Here is a 26,680-nt window from a genome sequence, read left to right on the forward strand (position 1 = left end):
GTTAGCAGCGTGTGTTGCTGCTGGCTAGCAGTGGCCCTTCTATTGTTTGTTCCAACGCGCTCTTCACCTACCATTATCGCCACCAATCGACGAGGATGTGCAACTGCAGTGCTCACGAACTTCGGACATGCGCAGGGCCGTTCGCAGACTGCGACGCAGTGTTTTGGTCTTCAATAGCCTGATAAACCCCGCACATTTTCTCTTCTTAAAATTTGATTTTAAACCTAACCACACTACTAACCGTATGAATAACCCTAACCATTTTTTGTTGTTGCTAATTCTGACTTTGTGGCTGTGGAATCTGACTTTGTTGATAAGAAACTAGTGGAAACTCAGTACTTCGGTGGGACGACAGAGTTTGCAAGTACGGTTAGCAATTCTAATAATAACTGGTTATTAAGGATGCACACATGTTGAATATAAAACATTCATATGAAGATCTGTATTAGCAAGTAAACAAGATTGTAAAATTGCTGCACCCATTCATTTATAATTTTTCGACGTACTTCCGGGTAGCCATGGCCGATTCTGTAGCGGTAGAGGATCCGAAATTCACTTTACAAGAGGTTCTTGACACTTTTAAGTCATGCCTATCTGAAAACAAAGAAGTATTCCTCGAACATTATGTAGCAGGGTGGCTTGGTCTTGTAAGGTAAGTCGTTTAAATCTATGCTAGCCTAGATTCTTAGCTAACTAGGGAACTAGCCCTGGACTGGGCTAACATTAAACAAACAGCTGACAAATCATTGAGTTCACATAATCTAGTTAGATGTATTTAAACAAAAAAATCTGATATGTACATTACAGGGATTGACATTAAAGTTAGAATCATTGGTTAAAACAATAACAACGCGTTTACAAGACTTTGTTTTGGTAAGAAGCTGAGGGATTGGCCTGGAGAAATGTTACCACAATCAAATTCGTAGACAGAGCTGTTGATGCAAGGATTGACCATCTCTGATATCAACATTATAGTTTTAACTATGTTTTGGGCCTATAACTACAGTGTTTGTTTGCAAACATTGGAGTAAAACAAGCTTATGTTTAGGTTCTGATGCTACAACAGTTTAACTAAGCTCATGACGCATCAATGGGTATATGTCTTTAATTAATTATTCAAAAAAATGGATGTAGCAACTAAGGACTTGTAGCTTTAAGGGTTGCCCTATTGCCTGGGGCAAGTTAACTGAGTACTTGCACAAGTTGAGCCTGCTCAGAGGTTGCCCCATTGTGCATGTTAATTTTTTAAAAGACAAAACAACCAAACTGCAAACAATTCCAGCAACCTAAGACTGATATTTCTGGTTCCTCACCATTTTTTAATTGAAAGACAGACAATATATGGTATTTATAGACTGGTTGGTTGTTTAGCAACAAAACTGATGCATGCACAACTCTGGGGCAAAACAGACAGGGTTGGCATTGACTGTTGATAACATGTCAACTGTATTTGTAGTCTCCAAATGTTTATTGAAAACATAAATACATTTGCACAATGAGCACTTTCTTCTCAAATACATATTTACAGTTGTTGGTTAGCTAGCTAGCAAATTTGAGCCATATTAGCATAGACATGACATCAGTCAAAACACCTCAAAACAAGACATGGTATCAATAACAAGCCACAAGTTGAAACGAGCCACCTACGATTTCCTACATGGCAGCTTCTTGTCATTGTTGCTAGCTATCTGACCGTTCAGAATCGTAAGAACGCACGCCTTCCGGCCACATCAATGCGCATGCATCCTTTTCGTGATGTTTCAGCCAACCCGGGCAAGTTGAGTCTGCTCAGAGATTTTTTTTTTTTACTGATAGCAACTAAAATACACAATTCCAGTACTGATCTTTCTGATTCCTCCCTTATGTGTAGATGAAAGGCAGGCAATATGACACTTATGCGTGTAACTAGCTATTTTTACATTTTCGGGCAAGTGATCATAATCTTCGAGGCAACCAAAAAATACTCCTAATTTGCCCTATGGGCATGTGCCTTTCAGACTTTAATGTCATTCCCTGAAATTATTCTGGTTGTCTCAATTTAGCATAATGAAATATTTGAAAGCTTTTATATGTTGTGATAAGTGTGTTTGTCCTTTGTATCCAGATTCATGAACAGCCTGGGGAGTGTGTTCTCCTTCATCGCCAAGGATGCTGTCAACAAGATCCAAATCCTGATCAACCATCTGAACGGTGAGAATGGGGCCCACTATGTCACCGTCCAGTCTATGGTCAAATACGAACTGGACAACCAACTGGTGGACCTGACTAAGAGAGGCAGCTTCCCCGAGTCCGGCTGCCGCACCCTCCTGAGGCTGCATCGTGCCCTGCGCTGGCTGGAGCTCTTTCTGGAGCGGCTGCGCACCAGCACTGAGGAAAGCAAGACCTCGGTCATGTGCTCTGAGGCCTATAATGAGTCCCTCTCCCAACACCATGCATGGATCATCCGCAAGGCTGCCGGTACAGCTTTCTGGGCTCTCCCAGGGCGTGCTACGTTCTTTGATGTGATGAATGTAGGCACCCCAGAGCAGGTAGTGACCATGCTAGGGGATGCCCTGCCTCTCATCTCTGAGGTGTACCAAGTGACAGAGGACCTCTATGTCCAGAACAATATACTGGACTTGCCCTAGTAGGCAGGAAGTACTATAGTAGTAGTAGTAGTAGCCTGGTGGGCCCAGATCTGTGTGGGCCGTCTTGCCAACTCCAATGGAATTGTTTATAAGAGTTGGCAAGACAGCATAAACAGATCTGGGACCACCAGGCTACTGTAGGCCTAGTAGTCCAACCAGCACATCAATGCTGGCAAGCCATGCTGCTCCTTATCGTTTCTTGGTGACCATTTCTGGTATATAGAGATGGGTGTATTACTGTATTATGTACATTACATTATGTAATAAGGCAGCATTACCCATATATTTCTTTCTAATTAGAATTGTGAAATGGGATTTCTATGGCATCCAGTGCTGTTTTTGTGCAACACATATTTCTGCATTAAATTCTCTCCTTAATTTGCATGTTGTTTAAGTATGCACCATAGTTCTTATCTCTCAAAGTAGGTTTTGTATTACGGGAACAGTATGATATCATTGCAAATTCAATAGCAGATTTATAGGTTGTATGTCTGTCTTGTTTACATTTTACATTTTAGTCATTTAGCAGACGCTCTTATCCAGAGCGACTTACAATTAGTGAGTGCATACATTTTCATACTGGCCCCCGATGGGAAACGAACCCACAACCCTGGCGTTGCAAGCGCCATGCTCTACCAACTGAGCTACAGGGGTCTTTAATCTAAGAAGCATCATAAGACACTATATATTTAACCCCGTATTGAGTCAATACTGCCATGTGCTGGTAAACACAATACTTAACATAAATATACCAGGTCACTACAGGTGGCTGTCAGTCATCCAGTGTCTATAGAAATCATTGGACAGAACTAGTAACATCATGTAAAATCACGCAGGTCTAAAAAGGTAAAGAATATAACAAATGCATCACATGAAACAAACACCACATGAATATATCTGAAGTGTTCCATGGAAGAGAAACAGGATTTGAATCTACACATTAGTTTACAGAGTAGGTTGAGTGTATATGGGCAGGGTGGGAACAACACCTCTGTAGTTTGTTAGCTGGATCGTTAGTTTACAGAGAAGGTTGAGTGTATATGGGCAGGGTGGGAACAACACCTCTGTAGATTGTTAGCTAGATCGTTAGTTTACAGAGAAGGTTGAGTGTATATGGGCAGGGTGGGAACAACACCTCTGTAGATTGTTAGCTAGATCGTTAGTTTACAGAGAAGGTTGAGTGTATATGGGCAGGGTGGGAACAACACCTCTGTAGATTGTTAGCTAGATCGTTAGTTTACAGAGAAGGTTGAGTGTATATGGGCAGGGTGGGAACAACACCTCTGTAGTTTGTTAGTTAGATCATTAGTTTACAGAGTAGGTTGAGTATATGGGCAGGGTGGGAACAACACCTCTGTAGTTTGTTAGCTAGCTACTAGTGTTACAGGTTTTGGTTTTTCAATTTGATATTTTGAGGTTGGATGTATAGCTCGTTAGCACGTATAGCTCGTTAGCACGTAGGGCGCACCGATTGGTGTCACCTCGTTAGTATGGGTTACACTTGCGCTTAAGTTTGGTGTGGGTTTTTCTATTGTTTGCCTCTTCTTGGGGCAGATTTAGTGGGTCTCATGGTGAGTGTCTTTCAGGTCCCAGTTGTTGTTGCTAGTCAACTTTCAGTGGATACCCCCATAGTGTCTTTCAGAACCCTCCTAATACCCCACCTGTTTAGTTTTTTAACAACGTGATGATGTTGCGCTCCAAAGGGATAACTTGATAATCGAAAGAAAAACATGTTTATATATTAGCCTAGTGATTATAAGCACTTGGGCATATCATGTGAAATAGGCCTCGTGAAATCATTGTCAACGTTTTACCATTGGAACACTTGATGTAATTTCGAATCCAGGCTCTGTCGTAGCCGGCCGCGACCGGGCGGCACACAATTGGTCCAGGGTAGGGGAGGGAATGGCCGGCAGGGATGTGGCAGCTCAGTTAATAGAGCATGGCGTTTGCAACGCCAGGGTTGTGGGTTTGTTTCCCACGGGGGGCCAGTATGAAAAAAGAAAATAATAATAATAATGTATGCACTCACTAACTGTAAGTCGCTCTGGATAAGAGCGTCTGCTAAATGACTAAAATGTAATGTAATTTCCTCTAATGTTTTACCATTGGAACACTTGATGTAATTAAATCAAACATTTTACCATTGGAACACTTGGTGTAATTAAATCAAACGTTTTATAATTGGAACACTTGATGTAATTAAATCAAACGTTTTGCCATTGGAACACTTGATGTAGCCTGCAGTCACATTCACCATGGTTGTCTCGAGCATGCTAAAGCGTTCACAGCTGATTGGTTATTCCCCACCATTTACAACAACGTCACTGAGCGTCATCACTATCTTTCCTTCCTGGATCTCCTGCATGTATATAGGTCTGGTGTTGGAGATCATTCCACACTCTGTGTTCTACTACCCATGTCTGGTGTTGGAGGTCATTCCACACTCTGTGTTCTACTACCCAGGTCTGGTGTTGGAGATCATTCCACACTCTGTGTTCTACTACCCATGTCTGGTGTTGGAGGTCATTCCACACTCTGTGTTCTACTACCCAGGTCTGGTGTTGGAGATCATTCCACACTCTGTGTGCTACTACCCAGGTCTGGTGTTGGAGATCATTCCACACTCTGTGTTCTACTACCCAGGTCTGGTGTTGGAGGTCATTCCACACTCTGTGTTCTACTACCCAGGTCTGGTGTTGGAGATCATTCCACACTCTGTGTTCTACTACCCAGGTCTGGTGTTGGAGATCATTCCAACACCAGACCTGGGTGTTGGAATGAACCTTGTCTAACCTAAATATATACATGTCCTTAATTGTCCCCCACAATGAAATCGGGGAGGGGACTGTGGATCTGTCTCCATCTGTTCGTACAGTGAGGGAAAAAAGTATTTGATCCCCTGCTGATTTTGTACGTTTGCCCACTGACAAAGAAATGATCAGTCTATAATTTTAATGGTAGGTTTATTTGAACAGTGAGAGACAGAATAACAACAACAAAAAATCCTGAAAAACGCATGTCAAAAATGTTATAAATTGATTTGCATTTTAATGAGGGTAATAAGTATTTGACCCCCTCTCAATCAGAAAGATTTCTGGCTCCCAGGTGTCTTTTATACAGGTAACGAGCTGAGATTAGGAGCACACTTTTAAAGGGAGTGCTCCTAATCTCAGTTTGTTACCTGTATAAAAGACACCTGTCCACAGAAGCAATCAATCAATCAGATTCCAAACTCTCCACCATGGCCAAGACCAAAGAGCTCTCCAAGGATGTCAGGGACAAGATTGTAGACCTACACAAGGCTGGAATGGGCTACAAGACCATCGCCAAGCAGCTTGGTGAGAAGGTGACAACAGTTGGCGGGATTATTCGCAAATGGAAGAAACACAAAAGAACTGTCAATCTCCCTCGGCCTGGGGCTCCATGCAAGATCTCACCTCGTGGAGTTGCAATGATCATGCGAATGGTGAGGAATCAGCCCAGAACTACATGGGAGGATCTTGTCAATGATCTCAAGGCAGCTGGGACCATAGTCACCAAGAAAACAATTGGTAACACACTACGCTGTGAAGGACTGAAATCCTGCAGCGCCCACAAGGTCCCCCTGCTCAAGAAAGCACATATACAGGCCCGTCTGAAGTTTGCCAATGAACATCTGAATGATTCAGAGGAGAACTGGGTGAAAGTGTTGTGGTCAGATGAGACCAAAATGGAGCTCTTTGGCATCAACTCAACTCGCCGTGTTTGGAGGAGGAGGAATGCTGCCTATGACCCCAAGAACATCATCCCCACCGTCAAACATGGAGGTGGAAACATTATGCTTTGGGGGTGTTTTTCTGCTAAGGGGACAGGACAACTTCACCGCATCAAAGGGACGATGGACAGGGCCATATACCGTCAAATCTTGGGTGAGAACCTCCTTCCCTCAGCCAAGGCATTGAAAATGGGTCGTGGATGGGTAGTCCAGCATGACAATGACCCAAAACACACGGCCAAGGCAACAAAGGAGTGGCTCAAGAAGAGGCACATTAAGGTCCTGGAGTGGCCTAGCCAGTCTCCAGACCTTAATCCCATAGAAAATCTGTGGAGGGAGCTGAAGGTTCGAGTTGCCAAATGTCAGGCTCGAAACCTTAATGACTTGGAGAAGATCTGCAAAGAGGAGTGGGACAAAATCCCTCCTGAGATGTGTGCAAAACTACAAGAAACGTCTGACCTCTTTGATTGCCAACAAGTGTTTTGCCACCAAGTACTAAGTCATGTTTTGCAGAGGGGTCAAATACTTATTTCCCTCACTAAAATGCAAATCAATTTATAACATTTTTGACATGCGTTTTTCTGGATTTTGTTGTTGTTATTCTGTCTCTCACTGTTAAAATAAACCTACCATTAAAATGATAGACTGATCATGTCTTTGTCAGTGGGCAAACGTACAAAATCCGCAGGGGATCAAATACTTGTTTTCCTCACTGTACGTTCGTTAGTCACGTGTGATATCTCAGACTGCACTGGCCCAATTTTGACAAAACTTTGTTGAATAATGCATCTTGCCATAGAAATCCGGCATTTACAAAATGAAACTGATTGGCCAGATGGTGGCGCTATTACAAGCGATTGAAAATGCTAACTTTGAAAGTTCACGCCCATGAAATTCGGTACATTGGACCCTCTCCTCACAAGGAACAAATTTGTTTCAGGGACCCATAAGGTCCGTCATGATGGATTTTCCGCCATTTTCAATTTTGTGAAAAGCACTTAACGCTACTCCTCTGGCACCGAATGACCGATCTGCACAAAACTTGATATGTGGCATCTATGGACAAATACTTTCCGGACTAGTACCTAAAACAACATGGCTGCTATTGACCAATAAACATTCATGTGGGCGTGGTCTCTCTCAAATGCATATAAATCAGTCAAGGATATTCGTATTGTAACAATTTGGTACACATGTTGCAAACACTTAAGACACAACATATGCAAGAATATTCCTATCGACCACACGGTGGCGCTGTAATGGGCACATGTTTATATCTCTTGATCTGTTTGACTCAGTGATGACATTTGGCACACATGCTCAGGGTTATGAGTCTAGCTAACTCACGCGATATCTCAGACACTAGTGATGCGCGGGTTGACTCATAACCCGCAGTCTGCGGTTATATGAAATATTGTGTAGATGAAGGGCAGGTGGGTGGCGGTCGGGTTGAAACAATACATTCAAAAACCCATAAATATATAATTATTGTGCAATTTATATCTATAGGCTACATTGAGGTTTTTCTTTCATTCTTTTTAGGCTATCTGGCATTAGTGCGTAAACCTAAACTTTAGGGGCCTAACTTTACAAGTACCAAATAGCCTACACGCCAAACGCTTTTGGAAACGGGCAGAAAAAGTTACATAGATCCACTGAGGCAAAAAGAACTGTCGGCTTTTCATTCAGTAAGAGAAAAGCTGCAAAATGGAGATTTGACAATAAAGAGAAGGGAGGGCTGAAAAGTAATGTTTGGGGAAAATTTGGTGAAGTGGTAAAAGAGGATGATAGCAGTGCATGTTATGTGTGATGATTGTGAGGCGCTATACACATTTGACAGTCATAAGACAGGACTTCAGATAGGCCTATGGCACGACAAAGGAACTATAGCCTACTGTTCAGATGGGTTAAATGGAAACTTAAATCTGGACACTGACAGTAGGTCTATAACCTCTCACGTAGTCTTAATATTAACTCCTGCAGAATTAAGCATTTCTTGAAGTAAACTGATACACCAAATGTACATTTTGACTCGGGAACAGGAGTGGAGAAATATTATTTATTTATTTCAGCATCTTGAGAGAATGCAAATGTTCAGTTAGTAGAGGTGCTATCTTTATCCGCATCATAAAAGCTGATAGTATTTCAACCACATAAAATATACATCCAAGCCAAACAGAAATCTTATCAGAAACATGTTGGGTCGTTTTCACAGCTGTCTATTTCCTTACAACCGATTAAACTGATGTCATGTTGTACAGAAAATCTTTCCCTTTTTTTTCTTTCATTTTCTCACCGGTCCCTAAATGTCTTTGCTATGTGAAAGAAGCAGAAATGATAGAGAAAACGTTACCGTTGTCAACTAAATTTAAGCAATCATTCTATCATTTATACAATTCTGGTGAGCAAGGGTTTATTTAGTGCCAGAGTGCGCTCTGGGCGTTCTTAAATTCAGAGCATTGTCAGATAGTCGGTTCATAAATTCAGAGCGTTTCGCTCTCGGAGCGTTCAGAGCGCACACATTCTGACCTCACAACGGCACCCAAGCTAACTGGCTAAAGTTGGCTAGCTTGCTAGCTACTTCCAGACACAAATGACAGAACACCTCACTGACCATTTTACTTGCCCTTGCAGAGCTGGTTAGGCTGTTTTCATGTTATCTAGAGCGTTGGTGACGAACTGTGCTGCTGGCAACAATTTTAAGTACGTTTTTTTTCCCGACGTTTACAAATGTTGCAAATACTGTGTCCACCAAATACGTTTTTTTTTTTTGTGCAGTTACAGTGCAGTATAACTGCATCCAAAATACCACAGTCGACTGCAGTTACTGCACTTTCACTGCAGATTCAAAACTGCAATCTTTATTTGTAAAGGACAGGTCTATTCAACGGGTGTTGTGCGTTCTTAAATTAATCAGTTATTCTGCACCCAGGCATACTCAGAGTGCTCTGAAATTGGAGTAGATAGCCAGATTGAATTTACCGACGCACCCTTAGTGTTCTAGGGCAACATATAATGACAGAAGAGAAGCTGCATGTAGGCCTATCTAAATATAGACAAGTTAACTAACAAATAGCCTACCAACATTTCGGAAATTATAAGCAAACATATCTAAATTAGGCACACACAAGAATCCTGCACCCCCTGTCAAAAAATAATTCTGCGGTCTCTGACTGTAACCTACAGGGCATTTTTATATATTTGCTGGTTAGGGTCGGGTGTGGGCCTCAGATTTTCACTGTATCACATATAGTCAGCGGTTGCGGATGGGTTAATAGCAATTGCTGGTAGGTGCAGGACATGTGAACAAACAGCTGATCCCTGCACCACTATCAGACACCACTGGCCCGATTTTGAGGAAACTTGGGTGAATGATGAGTCTTGCCATAGAGATCTGTCATTTACAAAATTACACTAAATGTTTACTGTTGCCTTGTTTGTTGTTTAAAATATGAACCACTTATTTGACAGTTTTGCATTTTTTCTGTTGACTATGAATGAAGTAATAAATTAAACACTGAGACCTGATAAGCCTAGGCTTTATTGTCTATTTCTGCAATGATTTATGTTTCTTTATAATTTTGTCACGGTGTTTTAAAACCTAAGAATGAAGATGGATATTACTGTTAAATCTGGTGCAATGTTCCAATTACAGTTCTTGCATAATGCCAAACAATTCTATCTGGGGTACAGTTGCATTACAGGAACTTTCAATAAATTCCCTGGTATTCCTAAAGTCTCGGTTGGAGGAATCCCGAAATCAGGAGGGAATAATCAGAAATCCTCCAACCAGGATTTCCGGAAAACCAGGTAATTTATTGAACGTTTCTGAAATGTTGCAACCCTAGTCTGGAGCAGTGTGATTAGAAATGGAATAGATACTACTGATGCTTCACGATCCTTGACTTGCACCAGAAGGCACCTGTTGATGTGCGAGGCAAGCAGCGTTGTCAAGGTAACGATAGCTGTGTCCGTAACTTTAGTGACGATGCCTACTGAAAATGCTTGAAAACTTCCCTCGAGTGTTGACAAGCAAAAACGAGACTGATCTATCAGCTAAAATGCAAGGTATGCTGCAGAGTTAGTTTTTTAGTATTCTTATCGTGCACTATATGTAATTCTAGTGGCAAGTATGTCTCTTTGTCTTTGTCACCTACTTGGATCGGACAGCTTAGCTAGCTAACGTTAATTTGCTAATGTTAACTGGTCAACAAGGAAATGAAATGCAATACATTTTCTCTCATTGGCATGTCAAGATTAGTAACGTTAAGCTTTCAAGCTGGCCAGTTTCCTCCTGAACAGCTACTGGGCATGAAGACTTTTGCTCCAACCCTGATGAGCAGACAGTAATGTTAGAACTTTCAGCAGGGATGTAACAAAAGCCTGCACGCCCAGTGGCTCTATGCAAGAATGCCATTCACAGTGTGACTATGAGGAGACAGAGAATGTCTCAGAATAGCTATTACATGTATATTTCAGTTCTTAATTGCCCATCTCCCATCTTTTAGAGTTGAGTCACATCTAAAACATTATACTGCTGTGGAGAAGAATGCATTTGACCAGGCCAAAGTCCTCGAAAGGGCGTAGTCGACCCAACCTGAGCTACACCCCAAACATGGATGTGGCTGACAGCTACCAAGACACACCACTGATCCCAAAGCCTCCTTCAATGGGCAACGACAGGTCAGATCGCTGCCTCCGCTCCCGCTGTCAATCCCTCTTCAGGCAGAGCAGCCAGCTGAGCGTGGAAGAAGTCCCAGACTACCTAGATACTGTTTCTGAGGTACCCTATCTTCCCTTCCCTTGGAACAAATACAAGCCCCTCCCCTCCATTGAGAAGAAGCTGTCAGAGGAGGGTGTCTCTTTTAGGGGCATGGAGGAGAAGACATCCAAGCTCAGTCTGTCCGACAGCCTCATCGTCCATACTCGGCGAGGGCACGGGGAGCATCAGCTGTCCTCAGTGAGGACCCGAGCCGTATCCCAGAGCAACCTGGAGATAGGCAACGTGTCAGAGGTGCTTTGCAAGGTCTGCCCCACTCCCTACCCTCCGGACCTCAGCGTGATGGCCACGCCCCAGAGACAGAAAGCCCTCCAGTATTCTCCCCTGGCACTCCTGATCCTATGAGCTTACTCCTTGCCATCCGGGCCCCATGTGGGAGGAGGTTTGAGCACCACTTCCTACCCACAGACACCCTACTGAAGGTGCTAGCCAGTGCAGAGGCCAGATATTGGGCCAGATATGAGCATGGTTACATTGTGATCGTGGATGGCTACGTCAAGAGTGGTGTGGATAGACCCCTCCGAAGGACATTCACAGACCTGAACATGACTTTGGCCCAATGTGGCATCTTAAATAGATCAGTACTGTGGGTCTTTCAGGAGGATATGGACTCTGCCTGAACTCAAGATGGATGACACAGTATAACAACCAACATTAAAGTTATCTGACAAATAGGCCTATATATTATACACTGCTCAAAAAAATAAAGGGAACACTAAAATAACACATCCTAGATCTGAATGAATGAAATAATCTTATTAAATACTTTTTTCTTTACATAGTTGAATGTGCTGACAACAAAATCACACAAAAATTATCAATGGAAATCAAATGTATCAACCCATGGAGGTCTGGATTTGGAGTCACCCTCAAAATTAAAGTGGAAAACCACACTACAGGCTGATCCAACTTTGATGTAATGTCCTTAAAACAAGTCAAATTGAGGCTCAATAGTGTGTGTGGCCTCCACGTGCATGTATGACCTCCCTACAACACCTGGGCATGCTCCTGATGAGGTGGCGGATGGTTTCCTGAGGGATCTCCTCCCAGACCTGGACTAAAGCATCCGCCAACTCCTGGACAGTCTGTGGTGCAACGTGGCGTTGGTGGATGGAGCGAGACATGATGTCCCAGATGTGCTCAATTGGATTCAGGTCTGGGGAACGGGCGGGCCAGTCCATAGCATTAATGCCTTCCTCTTGCAGGAACTGCTGACACACTCCAGCCACATGAGGTCTAGCATTGTCTTGCATTAGGAGGAACCCAGGGCCAACCGCACCAGCATATGGTCTCACAAGGGGTCTGAGGATCTCATCTCGGTACCTAATGGCAGTCAGGCTACCTCTGGCGAGCACATGGAGGGCTGTGCGGCCCCCAAAGAAATGCCACCCCACACCATGACTGACCCACCGCCAAACTGGTCATGCTGGAGGATGTTGCAGGCAGCAGAACGTTCTCCACGGCGTCTCCAGACTCTGTCAAGTCTGTCACATGTGCTCAGTGTGAACCTGCTTTCATCTGTGAAGAGCACAGGGCGCCAGTGGCGAATTTGCCAATCTTGGTGTTCTCTGGCAAATGCCAAACGTCCTGCACGGTGTTGGGCTGTAAGCACAACCCCCACCTGTGGATGTCGGGCCCTCATACCACCCTCATGGAGTCTGTTTCTGACCGTTTGAGCAGACACATGCACATTTGTGGCCTGCTGGAGGTCATTTTGCAGGGCTCTGGCAGTGCTCCCCCTGCTCCTCCTTGCACAAAGGCGGAGGTAGCAGTCCTGCTGCTGGGTTGTTGCCCTCCTACGGCCTCCTCCACGTCTCCTGATGTACTGGCCTGTCTCCTGGAGGCGCCTCCATGCTCTGGACACTACGCTGACAGACACAGCAAACCTTCTTGCCACAGCTCGCATTGATGTGCCATCCTGGATGAGCTGCACTACCTGAGCCACTTGTGTGGGTTGTAGACTCCGTCTCATGCTACCACTAGAGTGAAAGCACCGCCAGCATTCAAAAGTGACCAAAACATCAGCCAGGAAGCATAGGAACTGAGATGTGGTCTGTGGTCACCACCTGCAGAACCACTTCTTTATTGGGGGTGTCTTGCTAATTGCCTATAATTTCCACCTGTTGTCTATTCTATTTGCACAACAGCATGTGAAATTTGTCAATCAGTGTTGCTTCCTAAGTGGATAGTTTGATTTCACAGAAGTGTGATTGACTTGGAGTTACATTGTGTTGTTTAAGTGTTCCCTTTATTTTTTTGAGCAGTGTATTAACACGAAAGCCATATGTTTTTACTAGAGTGCTTGTTTCCATTGGAAAGAGGAGCTTAGGAAGGTGTTTTGCATTTAAGGTAAAACAAAACTAGCCTTTTCTCACAGCCACTGTGCCACAGAATAAGCCCAGACAGACATACTTTAAGTAGTCTTTATTACAACCACCATTTAGAAATGACAAAACCAAAAAACTCTTGTTTAGTTCAAGCACAGTCCAAATATAAATAATATAAATAATATTCACTGAGGTACAAAAGCTTTTCCTCTTGAAATAAATATGATTTATTCCTAACAATTTATTTTACTTGGTAAAAGTGACCAACTTCTGTCAGTTGACAGAATAAGCTTGCCAATAGTTTAAGAAAAATATTAACCAATTGATACAAACCTTCATGTCAATTTCAAGCTAATTGAATGTGACTGAACAAAACTTGTTTCCACGAAACAACCTCCCGCCATAGATTTGCAGAACCCTATCGGGGAAAAAATTAAATATGGAGCAACCCCTCCAATACTCGCAGTATTAATACAATGGAATATTTGGATTATCGTGAAACACACATCTAAACTATCAAGAGGACATTTAGTGTTATGATCCTGAAATGCTGTATATCACTTGAGGATTGTTAGTCTAGATTGATCATGAGTTGCCCTCTCATTAATAAGGAATGGACATTTCTCCAGTTTGGTTACTACTTCCCATTTGCTCAACTTTAAATCACATTACCTTCCACTCGTATTATTCTATAAGAAAAGGGGTTTTAAGACCAATCAGCACAGCAAACTTCCCCATTATTCGAACTATTGCAAAGTTTTGTTTGATTCAATATACCGTATATTGCTACCAACAACCAATGGCTACCTATACATGCCTCTGAGGAGAGAGACCTCAAGATCTAGAGAGTAAAATATTAGTTTAGTGCAACCACTCAATAAAAAAATATAGCAACTGAACACCAACCGTAATGCTAAGAGTATCAAAGAGAAGGGATCCAGCTTTTGTCAGATTTGACTTTTCGTAGCAGGTTAGGAGAACATAGGCAGCAGGTTAGGATAATTAGGTTAAGGTCAGGAAAAGGGCTAGGGTTAGCTAAAATTCAAAAAATGTCAACTTTTGACGTTAATTTGAAAAAAGCTGCATCCCTTCTAGTCATGACCTCTATTTGGCATGAACTATTGTCCTGAAAATGCTAAAATGCTTTGTATTTGAGCCATGGCTAACATCTGTCATTTCATGTAAACATTCAAATAAATCTTTAAGTGACAAGTCCAAAAGCACAAATGTGAGTTAACAGTCCAAACTGCATAAATAGATGTATTAAATGATTAGTGATCAAGGTTAGCAGCATCTTTAGTTGCTGATTTTCTCGATTTCATCGAGATCATCAGTGTCAAGTTTGTTGATCTTCTTATCTATGGAAAAAAATAGATGAAAAGTTAATTATTAGAACGTTGTCTTATAGATCAAAATGTACAATCTTGTGAAGACTTCTAGAAACAGTGACATACTGAAATGTTCCTCGATTTGGTTGAGAATGTTCATGCTGTGTTTGCTGTCAATCATATTGACTGCAAGCCCCCTCTTGCCGAAACGTCCTGTGCGACCAATCCGGTGAAGGTATGTCTCGTTGTCAGCGTTTCCGTCTTTGTCCATGGGCAGGTCAAAATTTATCACCACAGAAACTTGCTCAACATCAATGCCTATCAATAGAAAGAGAATAACATGTCCTTAGGCCTATTCAATGTAAAAAAATAAAATAAAAAAACACTCTTCCCCACTCTCCTACTTAGGATAAATGGTAACAATTTAGCTTTCATTGACAGTCTTTATACCTCTGGAGCATACGTTTGTTGTCACCAGGACTTTCTCCTTGCCCTCCCTGAAGCGTTCGATGACTGCCGCTCTCTGTTCCACAGTCATCTCCCCACTCAGCAGTGCCACCACATGGCCCTCCTTGGTCAGCTCTGCAGCCAGCCAGCCAGCTGTCCTTCGGGTCTACAGAGCCAAAAAAGCCTACTTTATTTCTTTACTTTATTCGTTTATTTATCATATCAACCCAACTCCCTCAGAGAATTCCTTCGTTCCTAGGATAAGTTGAGGACACTCACGTGACAGAAGATCATAGCTTGGGCGATGGTGATGGCGCCGTAGATATTACAGAGTGCTGTGAACTTTTCCTCCTTGTCGCTGCAAAGCACATAATACTGCTTGATGGTGTCCAGAGTCTCCTCTTCACGTTTCAGCTTGATGATGTTGGGGTCTGGCACAACCCTCTCAGCAAACTTCCACACAGAGTCCTCAAACGTGGCCGAGAACAGCAGCATCTGACATTCCTTGGGCAACATTCTGAATGGGGGAGGGAAATGTCCTTAGATAACTAATAGACTGTTACGCTGTTATTGAGTCTAATAGCATCTGAAAACCATCAACGGTCATTAGGAGCCCTTTTACAGGTGTCTGTAAACAAAGTTAATGGCAGCACTCGTGATTACTGGCCTGCAAGACGAGCTTGTCTCGTATCACATTCATATCACTTCAGTTCTGCTAGATGAGAGTACTGTACATTTACAACTTTCTATATGGAAAACTCACCTTTGGATCCGGATGCTCTGGTCCTGGTGACCCTGTGTGGCGATCATGACATCAGCCTCATCCAGGACAAAGACGCTGATCTTCTTGGGGTCGATGATCTTCAGTTTAGAGCACCAGTCCAAGACCGTGCCAGGTGTCCCGATGACGATCTGCTCCTGAAGCTTCGCCCCTCGGTCCACTGCTCAGCACCCGGAGACAAACAGGACAGTTCATGATATTGTTACAATGATGCTTCTCATCAGCATCTTTTATTTACAGAACATCAACTCTATAATACACGTGTGGCATTCGCTCCATTGACAGTTATGCTTTCGACATGAAATTTGGGTGAGAGCAGTGAAAGCATAGGCCTACCATTTCCCCAGTGAAATGAGGCACCCAAACATTACAGGTTGTATTCAGAATAAAAAAACATGAATGTTTTGAGACTTACATTTATTGCCACGAATGGCATATGCCAATTTGACCTCAGGATAGAATTTTCCCATCTGCTCAATGACTTTACCAGTCTGCAAAGCTAACTCGTACGTTGGGGCAATGCAAAGACACTGAGGATGCAAAATAAGGTGTTTCAGTAATAAGAGGCTTCTATCTACAAAATCAACAAACAAAAAAAGCAACACACTGTGGTAGATGTTCTCTAAACTAAGACACTTTCCTGCAACCCTGATCTGCAGATGCTCTTAATAAAACAAACCAATATAAATCCACCTAAAGAGCAAACTCTTTCCGAACTTGCTGATTACCTGACCTCTGAGGTCTAACCTCTTAAAGCTAAGCTCAAGATCATAGCCTGAGTAATGCTAATGGATCCATAGCATTGCTGAAGATGGAGATGCCACTCACCTGTGTCCATTTGTTAGCTGGGTCAACATGGCTGAGCATAGCCAGCGTGAAGGCAGCCGTTTTACCTGTGCCGGACTGTGATTGAGCAATCAGGTTCTGAGGTCTGGAACCAGAGGGATAATACACGCTAAAGAGAGATTAATGGGGGACTAAAAAGGTAGATTCCATTCATTTCACATCAAAAATTCAATCAAACAACTATATTGCTGCGTACATAAACATAATGGTTAATAACTAGTTTGACTAGATCTGACTGAAAGTTTAAATTAAATGTGTAATCTCAGAACACACATCACAACAACACCTTCAAATGTCCATAATATCTAGGCTATTTCCTCTGTTATTGATAAATGGGTACTCACGGCTCTGCCAGCATCATGGGCAGGGCATTCTCTTGGATTTTAGAGGGTCTGTTGAAGCCCATGTCATACACTCCCTTTAGCAGCTTGTCTTTCCTGAGACGGAAGTACAATAAAAAAGCATTGAGGCCATGAAAAAGACAACATATAATAAAAGGCTGACCTAACAGGTTGAACATACAACGCCACACATGATACCACAAAAAAAGTGATGTTGTGGATCCTAACTCAGGTTGAAATACACCGTATAATCTAGGTTTCAAGTGAGGTATACACATTAAACTAGTAAGCAATGGTGAATTTGAAATCTGATATCACTTACAGTCTCAGCTCTTCAAATGTCTTGACCGAGTAAAGAGGAGAGTTGGGATCCCTCTGAAGAACCTCTACTTGATTGGTAGTGTTCACAAGGCTGGTATGGATCATCTTATTCAACAACGACTGGGCCGCTTTGTCCTCTACAAGACAAGAGTGATAGGTGAATGACCTGTCCGAGTACACTAATTGAATGGAGACATGATAGGGAGATGAGAATAAACCCTGAGAATTCACACCTTTTTCTTCCCCTTCCACATTGGTGCCATTCTCCACTTGCTTTGTGGTACCTGGCAGAAAAACAAAAACTCATCACACCATTTTATCACAAAAATGTAATGGACAATACATGGAAGAATATCAAGTGCAAATAAGTGATTTTACCATTTTTTGCCTTACTAGGTGCAGCATCACCTCCACCTCGAGGTGGAGATCTTATCACCAAGGAGCCGAACTGTAAGAGAAACAAAAATATTTTATTAGTACGCAAATATCTAGTCTCAGAATGAAAGTTTTCCCTCATAAAATATTGGCAAGCAAGTGTCCAATTCTACCAACAACAAAGCCATGACAAATACAGCTAGTCAATGGCAGTGCTTTCAAAAGGTGTGTCAGTAAGTGCACCACCAGCACATGGTATGCTAAAGTAATAACTTCAGTGGTTTGTCTGCTCAGCCACAAATTGCCTCAGTTGCAGTTGGCTGCTCTAGCAAGCTTGCTAGCTAGCAGCATAAAGTTTGATGCTTTTCGTAATGCATAGCTGAAAATATAGCTATCTAGCTAATGGTACCAAGCTAGCTAAACTTGCTAGCCTATACATTTAAACTTACTGAGTCAGTCGTAGCTTCCTGTTTATCGACAGCAAGGGCCCAGGAGTCAGTAGCCATTATTAACCTTTAATGTATATTATTTTAGAGCAAGTTTCAGAAGTTTTAGCTACACGAACGATGAAATCAAGCTGAGCGTCGAAAGGGATGCTGCCTGCCAAGCCAAATAAACTACCGCTGAAGAGCACCAGCTGTAGCTAGATCAGCTGCACTCTTTCCGATGGAAACTCGGAAGTGGAATTGAGTTCCAATCAACTTTGTTTTACTCCCAAATGTGTTTGTGTGGGTGTTTTAAAATGTGCAATACCACAGGCTATATTGGAATAATACAATCTTTATCAGATAAGCAGGTTTGGCTATTTTTTACTTGTTAGTTTAAACTATTGTTTATTAATCGTCAATTTATTACAGCTATAAAGGATATGTCTTTTTTAGCTAATTTGATATGGTTTATTCTTTTTGATTCGTCATCCGGACAGACACATTGAGGAGGAGGAGAAGAGATTATGGCTGTCCTGATCGGTACTAATGAAAGTGACCCAGCCAGGTAGAGACCTGACATTCCACATTACTCTTGGATTCATTCTCTCTCTTTCTCACACACACAAACAGAGATTAAGAGAGAAAGAGGGATATGGGGTTTATGGCCAGCATTATGCTAATTTAATTGAGGAGCGGATGCAGCTTCAGCCAATACCCTCCAACCACACCACCCTCCCTCACATCGACCAAAATGAATTTTAAGATGCCAGTAGAACTCTATATCGATTGTCATGGTTACCTCCTCAGTGGAAAAATATAACAGGTAGATCAGACTAACAGTGGCCACAATGCAGACAGCCAAACTCCCACTACCCATATTAGAATCAAAACATTATAGGCTTTGCATTAAACCAGAGACAGGGCACTTGTAAGTGATGGTGAGGGGGAAGGTTGATGCCTGCCCTGGGTGGAGGCAAGAGAGACATGCTTTATGTCAATCTGTCCACCTCCACCACCACCACCACGCCCAACCCCGGTGCTGCATTTCATCTATTTAGTCTGATCCCCCAGCTATCAAAAAGGATACATAAATGGGGTCTCTCATCATCGATTGCAGGGAAGGAGAGTGGGTGGTGCTGATGCTATAAATGCAGAGAGGATAGATAGTAGGGGAAGGGGATGCTAAGCTGTTGCAAAGGACTGTCTCTGTCTGTCTCTCTCTTTCTCTCTCTCTCTCTGAGTCTCTCTCACTCTCCATTAGCGAAAGCCTCTAACTCCTGCCACAAGGAGGGAGGACAGCGACTGAGCTGAGAGATACTTTTTATAACCACATGTTGCTGTGCTGACTGAATTGCTGCCACGGTTGCTGCCTGTCAACTGTCCTTCTCTGATTTGTTTAGTCCCTCTGTGAAAAGCCAGAGCCATTTAATTAATAGTTTCTCTGCCCACCTGTGACAGCTGGCATTTCCTCTACGCCACATTCTGCAGAGGCAAGACAAAAGGGAGGGAAGAGGAATAGAAGGGAAAAGGACATCTTTCATGAAAAGTGGGCATCCAAAAGACAGACATCATCTCACTCCCAGTTGACACAAAAGGTAAGAAGACATGTTGATATCAGATGATGTCAGTGATTTTAAAGGTTGTTGCTGAATATTGTGCATGTATATTGCATATTGGCATTGATCTTTTTGCAATTATATGAGTCTGCAATGAAATCCAGCAATAGCAATCAACAGGTGTTTTTTTCAGACCTGTTTCGTTGGAAAGCTGTTGTTATTGTGATGTTATTATGACTGTACTGTATGAATGGTGGCTGCTGGTATATTTATAGTGGATGAAATTAGGTTGTGTTTGGATTAACCTTTCTGAAGAGCTCAGGATGATTCATACGACAAGGAGAGGGGTCTCATGGGGTCTATCACTTCGACACACTCTATATCATGACCTGTCAGACTGAAAAAAGAAACTCCCATTAAAAGAGAAATACTAATGGATTGCCTTATGACCACTGGCTGTAAATAATCGGAGCATGTTTCTGGCATTATTGAAAGGGGATAGTTTAGTGCATAAGATAAATCAACTTAATTGTGAACATCTTATGTGAACATTCCCCCTCAATTTGAGTTCCTGTTCTCATATATATGAGCCATGCTAAGCAATCAAGGCAGAATATATATATATATTATATATATATATATATATATATATATATATATATTCCCAGCTTGTGCCCCTTAGGATGACACATGGTGGCACTGTTGACACTGATTGCAGAACAGAGCAGAACAGGCGTGAGCAATGTGGATGCATCTGTCTGACCTTTTCCTTTTCAATAAATGACAATGCTGTGCCGGCCAGCCAAAACCTCCTTTTGATTAAGTAGTACGAGGAGGGGGCACGCATTTTGTCAATGAATTATGGATCCTGTAAGGTATGGCTGCATTGGTCTGATGGTGATGTGGATATACTCGGAATACATATCCCAAAGGAAATAAATGATCTCACTTCAATACATTTTAATAGAAAGTTAGCAAAAATAGATAAGATCTTACTACCATGGAAAGGAAAATACCTGTCAATTTGTGGAAAAATCACCCTGATTAACTCTTTAGTATTATCCCAGTTTACCTATTTGCTTATGGTCTTGCCTACGCCTAGCGAACAGTTTTTTAAATTATATGAGAAAAAAATATTCAATTTTATTTGGAACGGCAAGCCAGACAAATTTAAAAGGGCATATTTATATAATGATATGAATTCGGAGGACAGAAATGATTAAATATTAAAGCATTAGACCTATCACTAAAAGCTTCAGTCATACAAAAGTTATACTTAAATCCGAACTGGTTCTCAAGCAAATTAGTAAGATTGTCTCACCCAATGTTCAAGAAATGCCTTTTTCCCTTTATTCAGATTACAACCTCTCACTTTCAGTTATTTGAAAAGGAAATAATCTCCCAAATATCACTATTTCTAAAACAAGCCATAGAAAGTTGGTTGCAATTTCAATTTAATCCTCCAGAAACGACAGAACAAATAATGCAACAAATATTGTGGTTAAATTCAAATATACTAATTGACAAAAAACCTTTATTTTTTGACAGAATGTTTAAAAAAGGTATAATCTTCGTAAATGATATCATCGGTAGGACTGGTGGAGTTATGTCGCACATGCAGCTAACAAAAACATATGGAAATGTCTGCTCTACCCAAAATTACAACCAAATAATTGCAGCCTTACCGCAAAAGTGGAAGAGGAAAGTGGAAGGGGGAGAAAGTAAGGAACTTGTCTGTCGGCCTTGCATTAAAGAACATAATTGGTTAAGGAAAACTGTGATAAATAAAAAGTATATCAGTTTCACTTAAGGACCAAAGGATTGACAGCCGTCCCATATAGATTGCAAAATAGTTGGGAAGAGATCTTTGACGTACCGATCCCATGGCATAGTGTTTATGAACTGACACGCAAAAACGACACCGGATTCAAAAATTAGAATCTTTCAATTTAAATTATTATATAAAATTCTTGCTACCAATATAATGTTATTTATATGGGGGATACAATCTTCCCAGCTCTGCAGATTTTGCTGTGAAGAGACAGAATCATTAGATCATTTGTTTTGGTTCTGTCCATTTGTAGCTTGTTTTTGGACACAGGTCCAGGAATGGCTAAAGGATTGCAATATTTACCTGGAGCTAACCTTGCAGATAGCATTACTGGGTGATCTGAAAAGTCATAGTCAATCAATCAATAATATAATAATACTTTTAGCAAAAATTTTTATTTTTAGTTCACAATCTGTAGAAGCAATGAGAATAGAAAGGTTCAGAACTTTTGTAAAACATCACAGTACGGTTGAAATATATATGGCAAATAGAAATCCTATATGGATGGTGTTAAGAGATAAATGGGAGGTATTGAATAGAGTTGAAGGATGGGACTAATAACAAATAACAACAAATAATAACAAAGATAGCTAATAATGTAAGCATACTGTGTCCATAATAAGTATATAGGTTGTATGTTGGGAGCTTTTGGGAAAGAGCACAGTTAGAAAGATATGGCATATAGAAGCAAACCGGATGGACATCATGAAAATGATCGGAGAGGTTGAGAGTAGAAGAAGTTCAGGAGCAAAAAAATAAATATATATATATATATATATATAATAGAATTATTGTAAAATTAACTCTGTCCATAAGGTGTAGATAGTAAGTATAGACCGGAAGTAGAGGCCTGGGCATTGTTGTTCACTAATTTACTCCAAGTAGGGAAAGGATGGCGGGGTTGAAAAGTAATAAAGGGGAGTATACAGTGGGGAGAACAAGTAATTTATACACTGCCGATTTTGCAGGTTTTCCTACTTACAAAGCATGTAGAGGTCTGTAATTTTTATCATAGGTACACTTCAACTGTGAGAGACGGAATCTAAAACAAAAATCCAGAAAATCACATTGTATGATTTTTAAGTAATTAATTTGCATTTTATTGCATGACATAAGTATTTGATCACCTACCAACCAGTAAGAATTCCGGCTCTCACAGACCTGTTAGTTTTTCTTTAAGAAGCCCTCCTGTTCTCCACTCATTACCTGTATTAACTGCACCTGTTTGAACTCGTTACCTGTATAAAAGACACCTGTCCACACACTCAATCAAACAGACTCCAAACTCTCCACAATGGCCAAGACCAGAGAGCTGTGTAAGGACATCAGGGATACAATTGTAGACCTGCACAAGGCTGGGATGGGCTACAGGACAATAGGCAAGCAGCTTGGTGAGAAGGCAACAACTGTTGGTGCAATTATTAGAAAATGGAAGAAGTTCAAGATGACGGTCAATCACCCTCGGTCTGGGGCTCCATGCAAGATCTCACCTCGTGGGGCATCAATGATCATGAGGAAGGTGAGGGATCAGCCCAGAACTGCACGGCAGGACCTGGTCAATGACCTGAAGAGAGCTGGGACCACAGTCTCAAAGAAAACCATTAGTAACACACTACGCCGTCATGGATTAAAATCCTGCAGCGCATGCAAGGTCCCCCTGCTCAAGCCAGCGCATGTCCAGGCCCGTCTGAAGTTTGCCAATGACCATCTGGATGATCCAGAGGAGGAATGGGAGAAGGTCATGTGGTCTGATGAGACAAAAATTGAGCTTTTTGGTCTAAACTCCACTCGCCGAGTTTGGAGGAAGAAGAAGGATGAGTACAACCCCAAGAACACCATCCCAATTGTGAAGCATGGAGGTGGAAACATCATTCTTTGGGGATGCTTTTCTGCAAAGGGGACAGGATGACTGCACCGTATTGAGGGGAGGATGGATGGGGCCATGTATCGCGAGATCTTGGCCAACAACCTCCTTTCCTCAGTAAGAGCATTGAAGATGGGTCGTGGCTGGGTCTTCCAGCATGACAACGACCCGAAACACACAGCCAGGGCAACTAAGGAGTGGCTCCGTAAGAAGCATCTCAAGGTCCTGGAGTGGCCTAGCCAGTCTCCAGACCTGAACCCAATAGAAAATCTTTGGAGGGAGCTGAAAGTCCGTATTGCCCAGCGACAGCCCCGAAACCTGAAGGATCTGGAGAAGGTCTGTATGGAGGAGTGGGCCAAAATCCCTGCTGCAGTGTGTGCAAACCTGGTCAAGACCTACAGGAAACGTATGATCTCTGTAATTGCAAACAAAGGTATCTGTACCAAATATTAAGTTCTGCTTTTCTGATGTATCAAATACTTATGTCATGCAATAAAATGCATAGATTCCGTCTCTCACAGTTGAAGTGTACCTATGATAAAAATTACAGACCTCTACATGCTTTGTAAGTAGGAAAACCTGCAAAATCGGCAGTGTATCAAATACTTGTTCTCCCCACTGTATATATAAAAAAAAAACATGGGGGATTGGAAGTGATGCAGACAATTACATTGATAGAAGATACAATCTATCTGCAATATTAAGCTGATCCATTCCCCCGCCCCCCCAAAAAAAAATTGGTATGGCTGCATTATGACAACAGACTGGTCTGTTAAATGTTGTCATCTTATCGAGTCAGGGAGAGCAACAATCTTGAGATCCATCATGTAGATAATTCAGATCTTGAGGTTTCACAGAAAATACTCTTTGTGTGAAGGAGCAGTTAGAGTTGTTCACTATGTGGAAGTATTGTAGTCTGTATAGTCTTACAGCCACTAATACTGGCATATTACTTAAATTTGGAGAGACACAGGCCAGTCTGATCAGTAGGCAGGCAGCATCTCAGTTTCTATGGAATTTGCTTTCATCACAGCACCTCTCATAAAGCCAGAGGCTCAGGTTATGGCTCTCCGGACACGACAGACCCAGGACACCATATAATAAAGTCTGAACTGCCATGTCACATGACATTTGCATGAAAATATAGGCCATAAGCATCGTCCACTTCTCATAGCCCCATCTCATCTCACACACTCATTCATGCAATATTCTACCAGACCAGTGCACCTTTGATGTTGATCCTCTGTTTGTTAGATGAGTCATGCTTTTCTATAGTGGGATCTTGAAATGTTGTGTCCTGAATATAACCTTGGACAAATGTGTTATATTGTCTGTTGCTGCCTTTGCCTTACATGTAGATCAGAGTATCACTCATGTCATACTACAGTAAAAAAACATGATCTCTCTCTCTTTCTAATGTTTTTGCTTTCATTTTCAATCACTTTTGTGGTCTAAGCATGCATGGACTGAACTGATTGTTTGAATTTCCCTGTGGTTTTACTGTCTGTGCCTGCCTGCAGGGATGTAATGTTTTGATGCACTGAACAGACAGTTGGACAGCAAGAGACATGATTCTACTTCAAAGGCATTAATAAGGCCCTCTCTGTTGTCTTTGATGTTATTGCTGGATAACAAAGCAAAGGGAGAGGATATCAGGGCTTATAATGAAAGCTGTTTGTTTTTTTAATTGTTTGTTTTCTGAGTTATTAAAAATGTGTCTCAACAATTTGTTATTTACCCCCAGTCTATGATTGGTAATGAAAAGAAACTCAAACATAAAATAAGCATCACCATGCCAGGCCTGATCAACAAGGGGCGGCAGAATGCTCTGCCTCTCAGTGTCTCCGAGATCACTTCCTGTGTCAGAGGTTACACTCTGGCCCTGACAGCATCCATGACCTACAACAACTTCGAGGACCATCCTATTGAGGGTGAGAACCTCATTTGTTATTATATACAACAAAGTAAGATCATTACTACAAATGATCATGAACATTCTCTGGGGGCCTTATACAAGTGTGTTTAGAATTATGATTCAGAATTTACTTCCCTTGTCTCCTAGGTAGCCTCCAGAGCTTCCACTGTGCTTCTCAATGTAAACATTTACAGTGGGGGAAAAAAGTATTTAGTCAGCCACCAATTGTGCAAGTTCTCCCACTTAAAAAGATGAGAGAGGCCTGTAATTTTCATCATAGGTACACGTCAACTATGACAGACAAAATGAGAAAAAGAAATCCAGAAAATCACATTGTAGGATTTTTAATGAATTTATTTGCAAATTATGGTGGAAAATAAGTATTTGGTCAATAACAAAAGTTTCTCAATACTTTGTTATATACCCTTTGTTGGCAATGACACAGGTCAAACGTTTTCTGTAAGTCTTCACAAGGTTTTCACACACTGTTGCTGGTATTTTGGCCCATTCCTCCATGCAGATCTCCTCTAGAGCAGTGATGTTTTGGGGCTGTCGCTGAGCAACACAGACTTTCAACTCCCTCCAAAGATTTTCTATGGGGTTGAGATCTGGAGGCTGGCTAGGCCACTCCAGGACCTTGAAATGCTTCTTACGAAGCCACTCCTTCGTTGCCCGGGCGGTGTGTTTGGGATCATTGTCATGCTGAAAGACCCAGCCACGTTTCATCTTCAATGCCCTTGCTGATGGAAGGAGGTTTTCACTCAAAATCTCACGATACATGGCCCCATTCATTCTTTCCTTTACACGGATCAGTCGTCCTGGTCCCTTTGCAGAAAAACAGCCCCAAAGCATGATGTTTCCACCCCCATGCTTCACAGTAGGTATGGTGTTCTTTGGATGCAACTCAGCATTCTTTGTCCTCCAAACACGACGAGTTGAGTTTTTACCAAAAAGTTCTATTTTGGTTTCATCTGACCATATGACATTCTCCCAATCCTCTTCTGGATCATCCAAATGCACTCTAGCAAACTTCAGACTGGCCTGGACATGTACTGGCTTAAGCAGGGGGACACGTCTGGCACTGCAGGATTTGAGTCCCTGGCGGCGTAGTGTGTTACTGATGGTAGGCTTTGTTACTTTGGTCCCAGCTCTCTGC

The 26,680-nt window shown here is 41.9% G+C and overlaps 4 protein-coding genes across 6 annotated transcripts in view; 3 read left to right on the top strand and 1 right to left on the bottom strand.

Annotated features, from left to right (window-relative positions):
• The first annotated feature begins 286 nt into the window (after positions 1-286).
• On the top strand, positions 287-3,011 carry LOC121545758 (ceramide-1-phosphate transfer protein). The gene is made up of 3 exons (XM_041856558.1): positions 287-364; positions 517-652; positions 2,105-3,011. Exons 2-3 carry the CDS (start codon positions 519-521, stop codon positions 2,625-2,627), a joined length of 657 nt encoding a protein of 218 aa, XP_041712492.1. The 5' UTR covers positions 287-364; positions 517-518; the 3' UTR covers positions 2,628-3,011.
• Positions 3,012-10,367: 7,356 nt separating this feature from the next.
• On the top strand, positions 10,368-11,882 carry LOC121546730 (UBX domain-containing protein 10-like). The gene is made up of 3 exons (XM_045209383.1): positions 10,368-10,452; positions 10,893-11,485; positions 11,518-11,882. The coding sequence occupies exons 2-3, from the start codon at positions 10,934-10,936 to the stop codon at positions 11,782-11,784; spliced, it is 819 nt and encodes a 272-aa protein (XP_045065318.1). The 5' UTR covers positions 10,368-10,452; positions 10,893-10,933; the 3' UTR covers positions 11,785-11,882.
• Positions 11,883-13,390: 1,508 nt separating this feature from the next.
• Positions 13,391-18,617, bottom strand: LOC121545756 (ATP-dependent RNA helicase DDX19A-like). Of its 3 annotated transcripts, none has more exons than XM_041856555.2 (12): positions 18,380-18,617; positions 17,949-18,003; positions 17,789-17,839; positions 17,557-17,692; positions 17,238-17,330; positions 16,876-17,002; positions 16,463-16,577; positions 16,030-16,207; positions 15,546-15,783; positions 15,270-15,432; positions 14,946-15,137; positions 13,391-14,849 (listed from the first exon to the last, which is right to left on the bottom strand). In XM_041856555.2, exons 1-12 carry the CDS (start codon positions 18,434-18,436, stop codon positions 14,788-14,790), a joined length of 1,467 nt encoding a protein of 488 aa, XP_041712489.1. In that variant the 5' UTR covers positions 18,437-18,617; the 3' UTR covers positions 13,391-14,787. The 3 variants fall into 3 exon arrangements, with proteins under 3 accessions (XP_041712489.1, XP_041712488.1, XP_041712490.1); XM_041856554.2 differs by having other exon boundaries at positions 17,934-18,003; XM_041856556.2 differs by having other exon boundaries at positions 16,876-16,978; positions 17,934-18,003; positions 18,380-18,616.
• Positions 18,618-19,876: 1,259 nt separating this feature from the next.
• The window catches only part of LOC121546488 (von Willebrand factor A domain-containing protein 5B1-like), a 71,787-nt gene continuing 64,983 nt past the window's right edge, over positions 19,877-26,680 (top strand). The window contains exons 1-2 of the mRNA XM_041857754.2: positions 19,877-19,953; positions 25,354-25,540. Of these exons, the coding sequence (XP_041713688.1) occupies positions 25,357-25,540 (184 nt within the window). The 5' untranslated portion in view covers positions 19,877-19,953; positions 25,354-25,356. The remainder of the gene's footprint in view (positions 19,954-25,353; positions 25,541-26,680) is intronic.

Source organism: Coregonus clupeaformis, chromosome 30 (assembly GCF_020615455.1).
Source record: "Coregonus clupeaformis isolate EN_2021a chromosome 30, ASM2061545v1, whole genome shotgun sequence".
In the NCBI taxonomy this organism is placed as follows: domain Eukaryota; kingdom Metazoa; phylum Chordata; class Actinopteri; order Salmoniformes; family Salmonidae; genus Coregonus; species Coregonus clupeaformis.

Coding starts and splice junctions, on each gene's coding strand:
- LOC121545756 (XM_041856554.2), bottom strand. CDS start 18,436: ATGGCTACTGACTCCTGGGCCCTTGCTGTCGATAAACAGGAAGCTACG. Junction 18,004..18,379: donor AGGAAGCTACGACTGACTCA/GTAAGTTTAAAT, acceptor TTTCTCTTACAG/TTCGGCTCCTTGGTGATAAG. Junction 17,331..17,556: donor ACATTTGAAGAGCTGAGACT/GTAAGTGATATC, acceptor CTTCCGTCTCAG/GAAAGACAAGCTGCTAAAGG.
- LOC121545758 (XM_041856558.1), top strand. CDS start 519: ATGGCCGATTCTGTAGCGGTAGAGGATCCGAAATTCACTTTACAAGAG. Junction 653..2,104: donor GGGTGGCTTGGTCTTGTAAG/GTAAGTCGTTTA, acceptor CTTTGTATCCAG/ATTCATGAACAGCCTGGGGA.
- LOC121546730 (XM_045209383.1), top strand. CDS start 10,934: ATGCATTTGACCAGGCCAAAGTCCTCGAAAGGGCGTAGTCGACCCAAC. Junction 11,486..11,517: donor AGAAAGCCCTCCAGTATTCT/CCCCTGGCACTC, acceptor ATGAGCTTACTC/CTTGCCATCCGGGCCCCATG.